The 19,051-nt window shown below is 33.9% G+C and overlaps 1 protein-coding gene across 1 annotated transcript; it reads left to right on the top strand.

Annotated features, from left to right (window-relative positions):
* Window positions 1–815: 815 nt before the first annotated feature.
* dnaja3b (DnaJ heat shock protein family (Hsp40) member A3b) lies at window positions 816–17,869 on the top strand. The gene is made up of 11 exons (XM_056448403.1): window positions 816–1,012; window positions 5,407–5,540; window positions 6,030–6,113; window positions 8,255–8,455; window positions 9,626–9,778; window positions 12,477–12,624; window positions 12,716–12,780; window positions 15,743–15,871; window positions 15,961–16,076; window positions 16,913–17,010; window positions 17,126–17,869. Exons 1-11 carry the CDS (start codon window positions 823–825, stop codon window positions 17,230–17,232), a joined length of 1,425 nt encoding a protein of 474 aa, XP_056304378.1. The 5' UTR covers window positions 816–822; the 3' UTR covers window positions 17,233–17,869.
* Window positions 17,870–19,051: the final 1,182 nt, after the last annotated feature.

Raw genomic sequence — 19,051 nt, 5'->3', positions numbered from 1 at the left:
CCACAAATTACATGTAAATGCATCAGCTTTTAACAGCATGATACTCACTACTCTTGAGTACTTTTGAAAGATCTACTATTTACTCATACTTTGAGTAATATTTACAACAGGTACTTTTACTCACACTACATTTTTAGGCAAGTAATGGTAATTTTACTTAAGTATGAAAGTATATTTTTCAGTACTCTTTCCACCACTGGTAAATAATGACATAAACCTAAGTTATGTTACCAGTAAATCAATATAAAAGCTGTTACATTTGCCTTAGAAAAATAAATACATGAATAATACGGCAAAATATACACCTCAACGTGTAAATTATAACAGTAAAACGAAAAGGATAAAATTCTGATTTAAAAAAAAAATCAAACACAATGTTGTTTTGAAGTCATTCATACGTATAATTCAGACTGAATAATCACTACACTAGTAAACATAGGGTGCATGTCACAAGTTGTCACTAAACGAATGTTCAAATATAAAACCAATATTACCTCAATTAATACAAAAGTAGTTTGTTTACAACAGGCTTTTCAATGTTTACGTTATATTGACGTAAACGTACGTATGTATGTACGTTACCTTGTACTTACTGAAACATCAAAAACAAGAATCATATCTACCGCTGACGACCCTAAAGCATATTTAGAAACGTAAAGTCATTTTGTAAAACTCCACACACTGCACACAAAACATCATACCAGTTGTTGTCTTCTTTCTCCACAAACTGTTCGTGTCCCTCCATCTAGTGGCGAAAATCCGCGATGCAGTTGGTAAGGTCAGCTTCATGCGCATGCGCAGTGTTTAACGAGTGATGTAAACATGGCAGCCTCCAGTGCACGCTGGCTGTCAGGCGCTTTTCCCGGACTTCGCAGCAACTGTGCACTTTTAAAGTCTTCCAGAAATGGAGATGTTACTGCTTTGAGGATATGCTGGAATCGCAGTTATGTGACAGAGAGGAGTTTAACCTGCTGGAGGCACAGAGAAGGAGTGACATTGAGGAGGATACCAGGTGAGCTGGTTAAATTATGTGAGAAAAGTAGCTACTGTATGTACTCTGTTTGTAGAACAAGTATATATTATCTTGTATTATTATATGAGGTGTAACATATGTCACTGTTTTAAAGCATATGTCTATTTATGACAATGGTATTAGAAATGTCGAAAGATATGATGCAACCAACTTGCATAATTTCAAATGTATTATTTGGCGATATTTTAAAAAAATGTATCATGCTAGCAATTTATTTATTGTCACCACCAGCATAAAAGTGTGGTGATTTGACGTTTAGGCACGCATTTTTTCACAACAAGAGTGATATTATTTAATACCGTACAATAATAAGTTTGTTAAAGGGGTAGTTCACTAAAAAATTACAATTCTGCAGTCATTTACTCTTGTTCCAAATCTGTTTGTTTCTTCTGTTAAACATAAAGGAAGATTTACAGAACAATGTTAGGGACAAAAAGCGCCACTGACTTCTTAAGAATATCTTATTTTCAACAGATGAAAGAAAGAAAACTTTAAAACACCTTGAGTGTGAGAAAATGGTGCATTTTTTAACTATCCTTTTATTAACTTGGATTTAAATTACATTATGTCCAGTTAATTTGTTAATGAACATTTGCATATCTTCGACTAGCACAGACGAATGGCATTACTAAATGAATCAGTGTTTTGGTGTTAATGATTCGATTCAGTTGTTTCCTCCCAAAATTATTCAGATGCGAAATTTGAAACTGCATAAAAGTCGTAAATAAAACCAATTACAGCGTTTTAAGCTCTGCATTTGAACGACTTGATTACATTGATTACGTTGATTTGCTATACAAGGATTGGCTGGAGCTAAACATCACTTTTGACACACTTCATTTGCTCCGACTCTATGATTGGTGGAATGTTTTTGTAAAGCATAACGGGTAATGTAGTTTTCATCAAACGTGGCTATTAAACACAATGTTTTTAAAACAGTTTGAATTAATATATCCATTTTGGTACAACAAAACTGCATACAAGCAGTTAACAACTTTGTTCAAAACTTTGTCTTAAATGTTCAAAAAATGTTCAAAAATCAGCTATCTAAAGCTACATTTCCATCCACCTATTTTTATGCACATTTTAGATATGCTCATAAAAAAACGGTTGATGTAAACGCGGAGATGCGCATAAATTTTAAAAATGCGCATAAAAGTCATATGCACAGAACTGAGTAGGATGAACTTTTTATTCGATAAGAAAAGATGCGATGTACGATGGAGCCACTTTTACCGAACAAATTCCAGTATGTGCTTTAAAAAAGGTCATGTGATTTTGTTATAAGAGATCATGTGATGTGTGCGAATGGACAGACCAGCAGGCTGAGCACACTGTAAAACATCTGAAATGTTGTTTTGGTCATTTTAAAACGCCTTAACCATCTCAGTATTAGTGTTATTATATTATTAATGACCTCCAGAATCAAGAGCGTCTGTGCTCCATGTCACATGCCTTCAAAGGGGCGTTCACTGCGTGTCAGGATTACCTTCTGAGGCACAAGTCATTTAATAAATGACGAAAAGATTAACGCAGCTGACGAATCGCATGTGACGATTTTGTTCACTTTGACTCATTAGATGGAAACGTTGCTTTATCCGCACATCTTTTATGCGATAATCCAGTTTTGCGCATAAAGTTAATTTCTCATTTTTGGATGGAAACATATCTATTGTATATAATACAAAAGCATTATTTATTGAGCTTTGATAATATGAAATATTTGGCTGATGCTTGTATGATTTTGAAAATTTTAAATGGATATGCTCCAACTCCATTATGTCAGTTTGTGACACACAAGAATAATAATGGTCAAGCAACACGATCTGTTACCAGGGGAGACTGTGCTGTGCAGTACAGGCGTACAACTTGTGCACGATCAGTCTTCTCAGTTAAAGCCATTTCTGGAACACACCTCCTATGGATTTAAGGGGTGTTACAAATTATTCAACGTTTAAATACAAGTTAAAGAAATGGCTAAAAGCAAATCAAGTTTGTAATCATGTGTAATTCTTTTGTCTAACATTTTAAGAAAATCTTATTACATGTTGTATCCTTGTCATATGTAACTTTAGTGTTTTTTGATTTTAGGTTGCCTTTTAAAATCTGGCAGGGGGGCAACAGATGAAAATTAGCCCTTTTGGCTAACTCTGGCTTATTTACAGTTCTGCTGTTTATTAATGAGCATTGTCTCTGTTAAATAAAAAAAATTCAAATTGTTAGTATCAGTTTCTCTATGGAGAAAATTAACAGAGTGTTTTCTTCCAGCACTCGACTGTTGCGCTCTATACATTTGTGGCCATCCTCTGGGATAATGATGTAAAGAGCAGACTCCCTTTTCACATTTCCAGGTTTCTCAGTAGTGTAAATCATCATAATTGGGTAAACCTAGAAAACAGGGAATAGAAGAATACCACAAATTAGTATAGTTTTTTTTATTTCGATTTCCTCAAATAACAAAAGAACTTTTTAAAAAGTAGAAAAAAATTGTGTAAGACTGATAACAGCAAGAAGGTCGCTGGTTCGAGTCCCGGCTGGGTCAGTTGGCATTTCTTTGTGGAGTTTGCATGTTCTCACTGTGTTGGTGTGGGTTTCCTCCCGGTGCTCCGGTTTTCACCAATGTCCAAAGACATGTGCTATAGGTGAATTGAATAAACTAAATTGGTCGTAGAGTACGTGTGTGAATGAGTGTGAATGAATGTTTCCCAGTACTGGGTTGCAGCTGGAAGAGCATTCACTGTGTAAAACATATGCTGGATAAGGTAGAGTTTCATTCCGCTGTGGCGACTCCTGATGAATAAAAGGACTAAGCCAAAGGAAATGAAAGAATGAATGATTGATAACATCATGAAGAGAGAATAATGTCATAGATGCTGCATTGGAAATACCTTGTTTAAAGGGCACATAGTTTACCTCTTTTTTTAGGATTTAATATTAATATTATGGTTCTGAGTGTGCCAGTTTAGGTTCAGTTTAAAACACAATTCAGATTTTTTTTATTATAATGTGTTATAAAGTGTCATGTTGGGGGCGTGTACACAGTTCGCTGATTTATGGGTGTGTTGCTTCACATGTAGATTAGTTTCAGCTTCCCGCCAACGTAACAAGGGGGCGGAGCCATGAGCTCATCCGCTCTGCGTTTGCAGCAGAGTCTGACAGGCAGACATAGAAAAAGCTGGAGTGAGATGATCCGCATTCAGTTGTACATGTACGACTCTGACACAGACCAAGCAGAGAGTACAAAATCATTTGTGTCTTTGTACAGTTTTACAGCCAACTGTGTGCTAGTTTCAAGTGCCGAGCTTGTACACAGAAACAAAAAACCACACACACTGAATTAACTTGGACTGAGGCACCGGATGCGCCGCTCGAAGCCGCGACACGGCACACCAGACACTCTCTGTGGCGCACCAGAAACATAAACATAAAATGTTCCGAATCGTCGCGCCACGCATTTTTGAATTCTAAACATAGGTTTCTGCAGCGGTCCGTGGCGCCCAGCCGTTGACTTGAGTGTACCCTGATAGAAACCTATGTTTAGAATTCTAAAACGCATGCTAGTTAAGATCACAGGGAGCTTCTGGGATCGCGAGAAATGCAAACGGCTGAAGTATAAGGTATACTCAATGAGAAGTACACATGTTTGCAAACCTACCTAAAGATACAACCAATAATTCCGATTAGAGTGATAATGTGGATAATATTGATCTTGTGTTGATCCCAATGAGCCTTGCATCTAAAAATAGAGCTGGCGTGTTCCTTTAGTGATATCGCTTCGACTCACGCTGAAAATGGCGGACGTGAATCAACAAACTAGGGATATGATGACGCGCATGTCAATCAATATTGGTGGGCGGGGGGACTGCACTCCTACGTAAAGTTGCGGTCGGTTTGAAAACCGCTCCAATTGGTCCACCGTTTTTTTATGTTCTTAATTTGAAAAAAAAAAGCACTGGGTGTGTTTATTTCACCCCAATATGACGGTCTATACACCATACATGCACATATGGCTGTCCAAACAGCTTGAAAAGTAGATTTTTTACCATGGGTGCCCTTTAAGCATTAACTAGTTTTTCGTAATTTGATGCACAGATGATACAATAAAAAGTATTGCTTTATAAATGTACATAATTTATTGGATCCCAAATATTAAATACTCTTAAGGATTTATGATGCTGATGTCTGAAAAGAGTCATCACCATCTTGTGAAAAGGGTCTATAAAAAAATCGACTTTTATTTTGCAACAAGTAACGAAATGGAAAATGATAGTGAAACTTTCAATAAAAAAATAGGGGTTTTATTTCTTATCTTTAGTTTAATATATATTCATCTGTTCTTACAGTAATTTTAAGTGCTTAATTATGTTTTTCAGCATTGAGACCCCACAATGTTTTCAGCGCTCATTTCTTCCACACTTCTTCCGGCTGCCGTCAGCAGGACTTCTATGAAGTTTTGGGGGTTCCTCGGACTGCCTCTCAAAAAGAGATTAAGAAAGCATACTACCAGGTAGGCATAGGACGATAACAAGTGACAAGGTTTCCCGCGGTTAGGGAAAGTCAATAAATTCAACCATTCCTACGGTATATGTAAGATTTTCGTTTACATGTTTTTTGTTTTGTTTTTTTATGACTGCAGTATCTCTAGCAGAAAAGATATCCAAAGATGTCTTTTTAAATTGTAAAGAAATCTGTGAAACTAATGAAGACAGCAGAAGTCAATGAATTATTTAGCCTGACATGTTCCAAAATATTTTAAATGTTTCTCAAAATAAAATATATTGTGTTCAAAGGGGAAAAGGGTTTTTGTTTTTTTACCTATACATTTAAAAAGAATATATTTTAGAGCAGTAATCACAATACCGTCATACTGTGAAATCGTGATATTTTTATCCAAGGTTATCATTCTGTTAGAATAATACATACTACCAGGTTTGACAAACACTGTGACACCAGTTTCATCTAACATTTAACATGTTTAACATGAATTTTCTCTCAGTTGGCCAAGAAATACCATCCAGACACCAACCCAGATGACCCTGATGCGAAAGAGAAGTTTGCCAAACTGGCAGAAGCATATGAGGTGAGGAACATTTAATGCTTATTTTTCTCCAATATATATTTATTTATTTTATTTATTTTTTGTTATATTAATCGATTTTCTAATCCTCTATGGGTTATATACTAGCCGGGCTTCCAGCTAATTCTATCAAACCTCTTCAGCTGCTATAGAACGCAGCAGCACGAGTGCTCTTTGATGAACCCAAAAGAGCACATGTCACTCCGCTACTCACCCGTTTGCACTGGCTGCCAGTTGCTGCTCGCATCAAATTCAAAGCTCTAATGTTTGCTTACAATGCGACCTCTGGCTTTGCTCCTTCTTATCTGCTCTCACTTCTGCAGATTTATGTGCCCTCCAGAAACTTGCGTTCTCTGAATGAACGTCTCCTCGTGGTTCCATCCCTAAGAGGAAAGAAATCACTTTCCCGAACTCTCGCATTCAATCTGCTTAGTTGGTGGAATGAACTCCCTAACTACATTAGAACAGCAGAGTCACTTGCTGTCTTCAAGAAACGACTAAAAACTCAACTATTTAGTCTCCACTTTCCTTCCTAATCTTAAATGCCTCTCTGGCTATACCACTAACTGTACTCTCTCTCGCTCTCAAAAGAAAAAAAAAAAACACATTACTAATGCTTTGCTTCTTAGACTTTACACACCTGAAACTTGTCTATAGCACTTGTTCACTGCTGCTCTTATAGTTGTGTAAATAACTTCCTCGTCCTCATTTGTAAGTCGCTTTGGATAAAAGCGTCTGCTAAATGACTAAATGTAAATGTTATATTTGACCTCAACATTTTTAGGAAATTATTACAGATATGAAAAAATCTGGATTGATTTGGTTTATTCCAAATTGGTCTGATAACATTTATTTTAATAATTTCAAATTAAAATATTGTGATTTGGAGAATTTTATTTTTCAGAACATGACAATTGCTCAGAATTATGATTGAAAATCAGTGTTATTCGGCCAAATATTAATGTCTTAACTCTTCTAAAATTAAAACATTGGTATTGTTTTATATAAATGTCTAAAGACTCTAAATAACATTTTGATTTAACTAAGCGAAAAATGTATATAAATCAAATGTAAAATAAATAATAATTATAGATAATAATTTTTATAATAATGGCAATTATTAAGCACATTTTCTCAGATCCCATGTCACATTAATAAAATGTGTAAATATTCAATAATAAATAGAAATTGTATTATTATTTATTAATTGATTTCATTGTTGTCTTGCAGTAATGATAATGTTCTGTGACCAACAAAAGTAGTACAGACATCAGGCATAATGTAATAAAATAAAATAGTAGTACATCAAATAAAATAGTTGTCAATGTTTATGCTACTCTTCACAAGTTTTGGATCATATTATTTTGAAATATGCACAATGTTTCTAAATATTTAATATTAAAAAATCTTCTATATCATAAAATATAGTTAAAACATCAATGTGTTTATGGAATGTCAAAGCTAAAAATCATTTCTTTTTCATAAACATAGTTGAAAATAGTATACTTTTATCAATTTAATGCGTCCTTAATGAACAAACGTTGTAATTTCTTTAAAAAAACATTCTGACTACAGACTTTTAGAACTATATACAGTTGAAGTCAGAAATATTAGCCCCCCTGTTTATTTTTTTTTCCCCAATTTCAGTTTAACAGAGAGAAGATTTTTTTTTTTCCAACACATTTCTAAACATAATAGTTTTAATAACTCATTTATAATAACTGATTTATTTTATCTTTGCCATGATGACTGTAAATAATATTTCACTATATATTTTCAAGACACTTTTATACAGCTTAAGTGACATTTGAAGGCTTAACAAGGTTAACTAGGCAGGTTAGGGTAATTAGGCAAATCATTGTATAATAATAGTTTATTCTGTAGACTATCAAAAATATAGCTTAAAGGGGCTAATAATTTTGTCCTTAAAATGGTGTTTAAAAAATTTAAAACTGCTTTTATTCTAGCCAAAATAAAACAAATAAGACTTTCTCCGGAAGATACAATATTATCAGACATACTGTGAACATTTCCTTGCTCTGTTAAACATCATTTGGGAAATATTTTAAAAAGAGGAAAAAAAAAATCAAAAGGGGGCTAAAAATTCTGACTTCAAATGTATGTATATGTCTGCGTGTGTGTAGACCCTCAGTGACGAGCTGAAGAGGAAGCAATATGACACATACGGCTCTGCGGGTCCGAGTGCGAGTGGGACGGGGCAGCAGCAGTACTGGAGGGGCAGTGCCAACGTGGACCCCGAGGAATTGTTCAGGAAGATCTTTGGAGAATTTGCTGGGGGGCGTGGCTTCGGTGACATCAACTCAATGTTTGATCAGACACCTGAAGTAAGACACACATTGACAACTGCCTGTTATTTGTGTTCCTCCTCTTCATAACTGCCAGACATTAAATACACTTTGGTGTCCCTAAAGCCTTGATATACTAGTTTCTTTTTGCCAAATGTCTATATTTTTGATTCAAATTTGAACTTTTTTGCATATAAATAGATTTTACATCACTTATGACACATTTATATGACACTCCAACAACTGACATGTTTTTTTTCCAGCTTTCCGGACTTTGATCAGGTTTAATTTTTTAGCATTTTTATTTTTGCTTTTTTAATTAACGTATCCAACTATTTTGGCAAAATTAATTCAGTTTTAAATCTGACACTGAAGACAAACAACAATACATATGCAAATATAAGTTGAAATTGTAAATATAGTTCATATAAACAATAAGTTCCATACACATTACAATATAATTCTATTATAATATTTTTGCTTGAGGTTTCATTAAAAAAGGCATTATGTAAACAAATTGCAATACAAATGGTTAAAATCCTAAAAGTTTGTGAATTTTGGGGTATTTTTTAATCTTCTAAGTATCTGTGTAACTTTTTTAAATGGATGCATACGGTTTAAAAGAAACATATAGCAGATTATTTTAGAAGTGAAATAATAAAAGGGAAAATCATGTTTAATAAATTCATTAAATTATAAAAAAAGCTAAAAAATCAAAAGCATATTTATACTATTAACATTATTCATTGGTATTTTATTTATTTCCACCCTAGTGTTGACCATACTGTATAGTAATGCACTCATTTCCATTTGATTTAAGTCAGTGTTTCTCAACCACGTTCCTGGAGGACCACCAGCACTTTATGTTTTGGATGTCTCCTTTGTCTGTCACACCCATTTCAGGTCTTTCAGTCTCTGCTAATGAGCTGATGATCAGAATCAGGTGTGTTTGGTTAAGGAGACATGGAAAATGTGCAGAGCTGGTGGTCTTCCAGGAATATGGTTGAGAAACACTGATTTAAGTGAAATGTTGAACAACATATTACCATAGTTTTCCACATCATTTATAAAGTAAACATCACATTCTTGAGTAGTTTAGGAAGTGTGGCAATATTTGTTTTGAATTCCACCTCCAATAAACACCTAAATATCACAAAATGGAGAATCTATGGAGTTTTTTCAACTTCTATCTTAACTCTTTCTCCTCAGTTTGTGATGGAGCTGTCGTTCATGCAGGCTGCCAAGGGTGTAAATAAAGAAATAACCGTCAACATAGACGACGATTGTCCACGCTGTGATGGAAAAGCATTTGAACCGGGAACTAAAGTGTCTCATTGTCACTATTGCAATGGCACTGGAATGGTGAGTTCACTAGTACTGAAGAGCAGGTCACATGGTATTTTAAAGCTGGTGTGAATCTCTACAGACTTACACAATCTGATCCAATTCTGAGATTCACGATTTCAAAACTATTCTTGACTTACATTTATTCCCCATTTCTTGTTCTGTGCCAAAATACACCTTTCCAACTTTACATTTGAACAAGAACAGGAGTTTTTTATGCTTTGGTTTATGATTGGCATCTATGTATGACAGCACTGCCAGCATAAAAAAAAATTATTAACAAAGTTATAAAATAGTTATATTCAGCATGAACAAGCTCTGAATGTAACAGTAAAGTGTCCGATTACAAAGAGCAGTTATAAAAACAAACAAAAAGATCCAAGAAGAGCATTCATTTATTTCAGTTTGTTAAAAGGTTATAAACAAAGAAATTGTTTTAAAGAATATAAAAATATATATATGGAAATCTTGGAGCTAGAAGCAAGTATAAACTTGCAAAGGATGTTAACAAAGCTTGTAAGATCATATTGGATGCCCAGAAGCAGCTTGGGGAACTGTATATGAACCAGACCAGACAGGAAGCCTCACAGATAATTCAGGGCTCCACTCATCCTCTTTATTATGAATTTGAAAAGCTTCATTCTGGTAGATGATACAGAGTACCCACAGCAAAAACAAATATTTTTAAGAAGTCTTTTATACTGTATGCTATTACTGTATTGAACACATGTCCATGAAGTAGTTTGTATGTTATTCTGTGACACAGTGAATCTTTTTGCGAATCTCTGTGTTTGTATTTGTGATGTTTGGGGATGTTTTTAGTAAAAACACGAATTTCCACATGTGTGGACAATAAGGACTTTATATATTAGTGGTGGGCCATTATCAGCATTAACGCGAGACTCTTATCGGGCGTGAAAAAAAATATCCCCGTTAATCTATTCTCAAAGTTGGGTTGGGAGCTGGGTCTATATTACGCAAGCAATGATGACTTTCACCTTGATATTTTAGCGATGTATACCTGGCCAAATTGCACTGTAGGGGACGAGAACGAGTCTTCGAACCTGTGCGTATTCCTACTATGAATGTACCACATCAAACGTGACGTGCTAGCATGGATGCAGTTCACTAGAGTAAATCTGATTAACGTCTTAATTTCTGTTTAGTTCCATTATGACTTTTGTCGGATTAAGGTGATCAAAAAATCTCTGTTTCGAGTTTATGTAGGCCTACAGTTCAAACTGTGTAACTGAATGAACGGTTAGTAAAAACAAGTACATCTTATTGAACATAATTTATTTTCATCCCCAATTATCATAGTAGAACAGTTTCTCAAGCAGTTTGTGATGCATTTTGGAAATAGTAGATGAGCCCCTGGTCTAATGCCACCTGGCTTGAGAAACCCGTTCTCAAAGACTTACTTTTGGTCATTATTTGGGTAGCACACACATTCTGAATGCCTTCGGCAGAATTCAAATTTTAATCTAGACTTATTCCAAGATTACAGTAAGATTAATCTAGATTAATAAAATGAATCTGTGCCCACCTATAATATATATATATATATATATATATATATATATATATATATATATATATATATATATATATATATATATATATATATATATATATATATTGCCACTTATATTTCTTTGAAATTATATCCGAATTAAGCTAATTGAGCAGTATATGTACATTTGCTTGGCAACGCTTATTATTTTTCTGTTTGTAGATCACGTCCGCACAGGTCGTGATACAAATAGAATACAGAATCAGTTTGGAACTTTTGATAATTGATTCAGAATCACTATTGAAAGAATCGCAATGCATCTTTTTTTCTCCCACCTACAACAGGCATGCATCTAAGATCAGAAGATCTTTGCTCTAAATTGGTCAGATGGCCAAGTCTGTTTTAATTGGTCTTTCCGTATTTATTCTGTGTCAGAAGCAAAACACCCCTTTTAGCCCCTGTCCACAAAAACACAAAATATTTTTAAACTCACACTTTTTTCTATACAGTTTTGCTGTTTGTCCACATGAAAAGGCAGTATCAGGTGAAAACTGGTGAAAGCTTTCTGAAAACTCCAGCCAGGATTAAGATATTTTAAAACTCCGGGTATAGTGTGGTCGTGTGGCCACTACAACTGTAGTTTTGCAGTTTTCTCCTTTCTGATTGGCCAATACGGAAACGCAAAAGATATGATAGGCAAATTAAACAAGTTTACTTGTGATAATTTCCCTTTTGGTGTGAATCCAGCATAAAATTGTCATTATGGTCACCTGTTGGTTCAGCGTGCCCTTAACATGTATCACAATGCGCTTTTGCGTTTTCATGTGGACAGAGAGTTTTTTTTATAACGAAAGCGTGGAAAACTGTTTATAAAAATACATGTAGACATGGCCTTTGAGTGTTTAATTGTCATGGGTAGGCGGGTACTCTGCAAATACATTGCTTTGACTGACATATGACTGCAGCAGGTGATTTTAAAAGATGCAAAAATATAATGACACCTTAATGCTATTTTGGCACGACTCTTTATTTTGAGAGACAATACCTTTATTTATTATGCAGTTCTTTGTTTAAAGTTGCAGGCGATTTATATTGAAGGACAGCTACATTGAAAAATGCAAATAAAAAATCCAAATAACTTCTCATATATAATTTCATCAGATTGTTGTTGTTTTTTTAGCATTGATTGCTTCTGTTATGCAGGAATCTATAAACACGGGGCCATTTATGATGCGCTCGGCTTGTAGACGGTGTACCGGACGGGGTTTTATCATCATTACGCCTTGCATATTGTGTCGAGGATCTGGACAAACCAAACAGAAACAGACCGTCATGGTTCCAGTGCCTGCAGGTGTGTGTCTGTCAGAGAATAGATGTCGTAGCTGCGCTAAACTGAGGTGAATGTTGGAGTTATCGACTGTCTTGTGTTTGATGTGCTTCAGGTATAGCAGAAGGACAGACAGTGAAAGTGCCAGTCGGGAAGAAGTACATGTACATCACATTCAGAGTGAGTCATTTGTTCCTTACAGAACCCTAATGCCTAAATTATATTTTAAAAAATAATAAAAATTAATAAATACATAAATTAAAAACTCAAAAGTGTGAAAGCATTTATCATTATGAACAGTACATGCACATTTTTTTATTTAAAATATGACAAAAATGTAATTTTATCTCTTATTTTTTCTTCAAAGAGTGCTGAGGATGTCTGTCATTTTTTTAAAGTTAAAGATTTATTTTTTTAATTATATTACTTAATAAAGTGCCATTTTAAATGCTTTAAATGATGTCATTGCTGTCTATATGCTATTTAAGGCAACAGATTAATATTTTTTGGCATATTATTAGGATCTTGATAAATTTGTGACGTTTGACCATTTTAAATTTAACATGATAACCGATCTCTTTTTGAATTTGAATGTACATTTATTTCAATTTTCTTTCATTTTTTATTTTGGATATTTATATATTTATTTACACTATTTTAGATTTCTGTTTATTTAATTAGGTTATTTTTACTTTCTATTTTTATACAGATTTTTATTACATTTTAACCTTGTATTTTATTGGGGGTTTTTCACAGTTTAGTTTCACAGCTGTGCTTTTACATTTCCTTTAGTTATCTTAAAGTATTTCAACCTGATTCATTTTTGTTCAGATGTTTTCAGATTTTGCTCATTTGATCATTCTTAATTCAACATTTTTACACTGCAAATAATTAAAATTTTCTTTTATTTAAAAATTATTTTGTCTTTTTTTAATGCTGGTTTACTTTCTCCACCATTACATTTATTGTCCCTTTTAAAAAATATAATTTTCAGAAAAAATATTTATTTTATTTACGTTTACACTACCTGTTTTTGTCTTTCTATCAGTATTTTAACGTAATGTTAATATACATCAGTGTTGTTGTATTTCAGTTCATATTACATTTTTCTCTTTATTAATTACTTCATTATTACTGTTATTTTACATATATTTACTAGGGCTGCACAATATATCGTTTCAGCATCGATTTCGCAATGTGTGTGTGTCTGCAATAGTCACATTGAATGATAATTATAGTTGATCAGCACAACAGTTGAGAATACATTCAATTCAATTCACCATTATTTGTATAGCGCGTTTACAATGTAGATTGTGTCAAAGCAGCTTCACATAAAAGATCATAGTAGATTGAAACAGTGTAGTTCAGTTTTCAAAGTTTAAGTTTAGTTCAGTTTAGCTCGGTTCCGTGTGGTTTAACAATCACTACTGAGGGTTCAAACACTGAAGAGCAAATTTATTGATGTGCAGCTCTACTGATCCCGAACCATGTAAGCTAGTGGCGACAGCGGCGAGGAAAAAAACTTCACCAATTGGCGAAGGTGAAGAAAAAAAACCTCGAGAGAACCAGGCTCAGATGGGTATGACCATTTCACCACTGGCCAAACGTTTTGTGCAGAGCCGCAGTCCAAGTGCCGGAGGCTGGAAGCTGGACCTCAGCGGAGACTCATCTGTCCCTGGAGCGTCACAGGAATCAGTCTCATGTTCTCCACTCCTCCATTACCACCACAGTAACTGCTCAGGATATGGCCTGGTCTAGGATATGAAAACCTTGGGATCATCTCGTCGCTGGTCTTGGATCGAATCAGTGGCGCTGCATGGTCTGAGGGTCTCGGGATGAGTATCCCCAGGTGGAAATAGAGAATAAAGAGAATAATAAGCGTAGCTGCTGTTCATAGTGTATATAAACGAGATGAAGAAACCTGTGTGGAGCACATTCATGTATCATACCGCTAAGTGATGCTCTGAGTGTATGCTTTACTAAAGACATAGGTCTTTAATCAAGTTTTGGAATGCGAGAGTGTGTCTGATCCTCGGACGTTAAAAGGAAGGCTATTCCAGAGTTTAGGAGCTATAAATGAGAAGGCTCAACCTCCTTTACTCGACTTTGCTATTCTAGGTACTACCAGAAGAGCGGGTTGAATTCTAGCGAGACAGAAGGTTGGTTAGATAAACAGGAGCTAGATTATTTAAATCTTTATAGGTAAGAAGCCATATTTTAAATTCAAGACGAAACTTAACAGGCAGCCACTGTAGGGAGGATAAAATTGGGGTGATGTGATCATATTTTCTAGACCTGGTAAGAACTCTGGCAGCTGCATTTTGTACTAGCTGAAGTTTGTTAATAGAGTATGCTGGGCAGCCAGCAAACAGAGCATTACAGTAATCCAGCCTTGAAGTCATAAAAGCATGAACTAGCTTTTCTGCATCTGAGATGAGATTTACATGAGATACATGAGATTTGTGAAGTCATAGCAAAGTATACCAATAACAGAGTACAATTTTAAAAGAGTTTAAAGCATTCAGGTGCAAAAAAAAAGTACATTTGTAACTTTAACGAGGAACCGAATGAAAACTATACAGTGTTATTTTGCACTTGATTATTCTATATTTGTACCTGAATACTTTTTCACTCTACCTGTAAAGCATTGTTTATTTTACTTTTTTTTTTCGCTGCTCTATTGTAATTATTCTTGCTTGCAATTTGTTTATTATTATTATTTTATATACATGATTCACACCTTTACAAAACCACCCTAATCAACCTAAATGAATTAATCTTATGAAATTGTATTCATATTGCAGAAAAACTAAATATCGCAATGTCAGATTTTTCCAAAACCGTGCAGCCCTAATATTTACCCTTTTATAGTACCTCTTTAATGGCATTCTCGCACATTTATTTTAACTCATATATTTGCTGATTGTCGATTTATGCTTTTATGCTATCTTTTATTGCTGTCTTTTGTTATTTATTATTTAATGTTTTTACCAGCTTTTAAAACATTTCTATACTTAATTTTAAATAGTTTTCTTCATAATTCATATCCTTTTAATTACTTTTCTAATTAATTATTTAAATATATAGTTTCTAATTTTAGATCATCTTTAGATCATCAAGCCCTTTACTTGCTGTGTTGTAGGTCCAGAAAAGTCCGGTCTTTCGTCGTGACGGGGCTGACATTCACTCTGATGTGATGATTTCAATAGCGCAGGCCATTTTAGGAGGAACCGCCAGAGCGCAGGGCTTGTACAGCACCATCGACATCGCGGTTAGTAAATTAGAGGACTTTTATTGTGCCTCACTGTCATTTCTAACTCTGTTTTATGACTAAAAGAGCACATTTTTTTTCTCCCACAGATTCCTCCAGGCATTCAGACAGACCATAAAATCAAGCTGGAAGGAAAAGGCATCCCACGCATGAATAGCTTTGGTTATGGAGATCATTATGTGTATATCAAAATCAAAATTCCTAAGTAAGAGACATTCACAGACATATGTTTACTTTTTTTAATGAGAATTGTAATAAACTAAAGCACATTTCAAGCATTGAATAAGATTTATTGGTTGTTAAAGGTTCTTAATGCCAAAAGTAAACATAAAATTTTAATATAATATGCAGCTATACGGGGGAAAATTAAAAAGAGTTTCTGTGGATTTATATGAAAAATATATATATTTTTCCTGCTTGTTTAAACCACTAATTTAAAATTAGCTGACACAACACAATTCTTGAGGCTTTTTTTGGGGGGGTGGGGGAGGACAACTTAAATTAATGTTCAATCAACTTCAAATTGTAAAATCCATTAAGTTGATATTAAGATGACATGAAGGGATTTTGTGGAACCCAGCATTTTTACAGTGTACTGGATGTATAAGGTTTGGGTAAATATTGTTATTATTAGTTTTAACTGAGATTATTTCTTTCAAATTTATAATAAAATATAATTTTTTTTCTCTTTGAATTAAAAAAATTACTATGATCTAGAAAAATTATGGCATTTTTATTTAATGTATAAGATTTTTTATATGACAAAATTTTTATTTAAAGTTTGGAAGTAATTTCATCTGAATTTCCAGAAATAAATCTAAAATTACATTGTACTCAAATACATAAATATAAATCATCAATCTAGAGGGGCGGTTAATTCCACCGTGGTGACCCCTGATAAATACGGACTAAGCCAAAGGAAAACGAATGAATCAATCAATCTAGAGAAGCTGAATATTGACAAATGGTCTAATTTTTTTCATAGCTGTATATTCAATTCCAGTCTGTGTTTGTCTTATAATTCTCAATGATAATCTACAGGAAACTGACAAGAAGGCAGAACATGCTGCTTTTAAGTTTTGCTGAGGACGAGGAGGGTGTGGAAGGAACGGTTAATGGAGTAACCAAGCCAGCCACTGGTAGGTTAACACACAACTCAAAACACACACAGAAAACATACAGTAAACACAAAGCAATCTACACTTACCTTAAGCTTAATTTCCTTATGCTTCTTTGCTAAATATGTTCATTCAGGTGGTTCTCAAGCTGGACAAACCTCAACATCAGGACAGAGCAGAGAAGAAGAGCCAGAGAAAGAGGAAGAGGGATTTTTCTCTAAACTGAAGAAGATGTTCACCTGAAGATTATAAAAGCAACCATTAGTATAGATGCATGATATTGAAATCTCTGGTTTTGTACTGTATGTATAATATATAAAGCCATCATTGTGTTCAAATTTGGACTACTTTACATATATTTACGCAAGTTTTGAACAGCTGACATTGGAATTCCAGTTTCACAAACTGCTTGGACAAAAAATTAAACTATTCAACAGATGAAAATATTTCAGATCTTTTTGGTGGCCAAAGACAAGATGTATAAAAAGAGTACTAGAAGGAAGTGCACTCAAACTTTCCAATCATCAAGTTACGTTTGCTCACCCAGATTATTACTTTCAAAATGAATAGATTTAAGCTTCCAGAACCCTTAACCAAATTTTAACCCAATGAACACATCCGACTATCGTATGCTAAATGTGTGCTGTTTGGTATATGATTGTTGGGAATGTCTGAATAAATGTCACAAGAAGTCTGTTTTGTCAAACTATGTTAGCCTACTTAATATTACAATTCTGTTTTGAGGATTTGACAATTTAATGCTAATAAAGTCCATATTTATTGCTATAATAATTAAAGGCTATGACTAATGCTTTGTCTAACAGATAGCATTAGCACCTCTTTAGCTGTGACTAAATTATAAATAAAATTTAATTTGAAATCATGTCTCATACTTGAATTTTTCATTCTGTAAAAAGCAATATGACAGCTAACCTAATTATTTATTAAGAATTAAATGTCACTGTTATATTTGTAATAATAATACTTGAAACAAAGTTTGGTAAAAAAAAATAAAATAAATTTTGCTTACTACGCTAAAAAATAAATTACAAATATAATTTAAATTAATTAAAACAACAGCAAAAAAGAAAAACAACTGGAAAATGAATTATTCGACGCCAAAAAAAAACGCGTAAATGATCCAAAGGTGAACATCTGAAGCACTTCTGACAGAATAAATATCAGACGACATTTTTAACAGAAACGTGAGTACATGGACCCAGATGTTATATGTCGCTCTGTTGTAGCTTTTTTACCAAACAAAAGCTCTTTTTGTTAAAAGGAATTACGAATAGGTTTACTTAATGTATAAAACACGGCACATCAATGAAACAAACATGCAATCTTCTTGTCAACGTCCTTCGTGTCCACTAGATGGAGGCCTTTATTTGAGAACTTCTAGAGATTGCAGTTCTGTGAGGTGACCGAAATGAAAAGTCTTGAATAAATGTCCAAATTAGTTAGTTAACTTAAGCACTGATAGCTATCTGAAATTATATTTAAGCCTACTAAAATCCTTGAACAAGTGAGATCAAGTTCTGTCATGGGGTCTCAGTCTGATACCATATACAATTTGGGGGTTTGCATAATTAGGTTGCTAACAGCTAAAACAAATGTTTCACTGTAGAACAAACTGCTTTGTTGTATGTTAATGTTGTTTACCATGCTTGTTTACCTTAAGTCTGTTTTAGCTTCTGCTGATTCTACAGTTGCAGCCGGGTAAGTTGGCATTTCAAAAAGTGAAGAGAAAAAAACTCTATACACAACAATTCTTTCCAGTATCTTATTAAAAGCATTTTTATTCATTCAGTGCTTGCCAAACACTTTTTATTTTTACTTTTAGAGAAAAAATGTTTTTTTTTAATAGTATTTTTGCCAACTCTCTAATACAGACAAAATAACAATAAATCATAGTAAGAAAAAAAATCATTTTTGTTCTATTAGATAAATGGTTCTATTAGATACATTTTAACACTTCAAACCAGGATGACATTTCACTTGTGCATACACACACAGAGACAGTCAGAGAAACACAAGCTCTCTTAACCCAGTGCATGCATGT

Source organism: Danio aesculapii, chromosome 22 (assembly GCF_903798145.1).
Source record: "Danio aesculapii chromosome 22, fDanAes4.1, whole genome shotgun sequence".
NCBI classification, from domain to species: Eukaryota; Metazoa; Chordata; class Actinopteri; order Cypriniformes; family Danionidae; genus Danio; species Danio aesculapii.
Note: the sequence above shows the minus strand (reverse complement) of the source record. Positions and strands in the feature narration are given on the sequence as shown.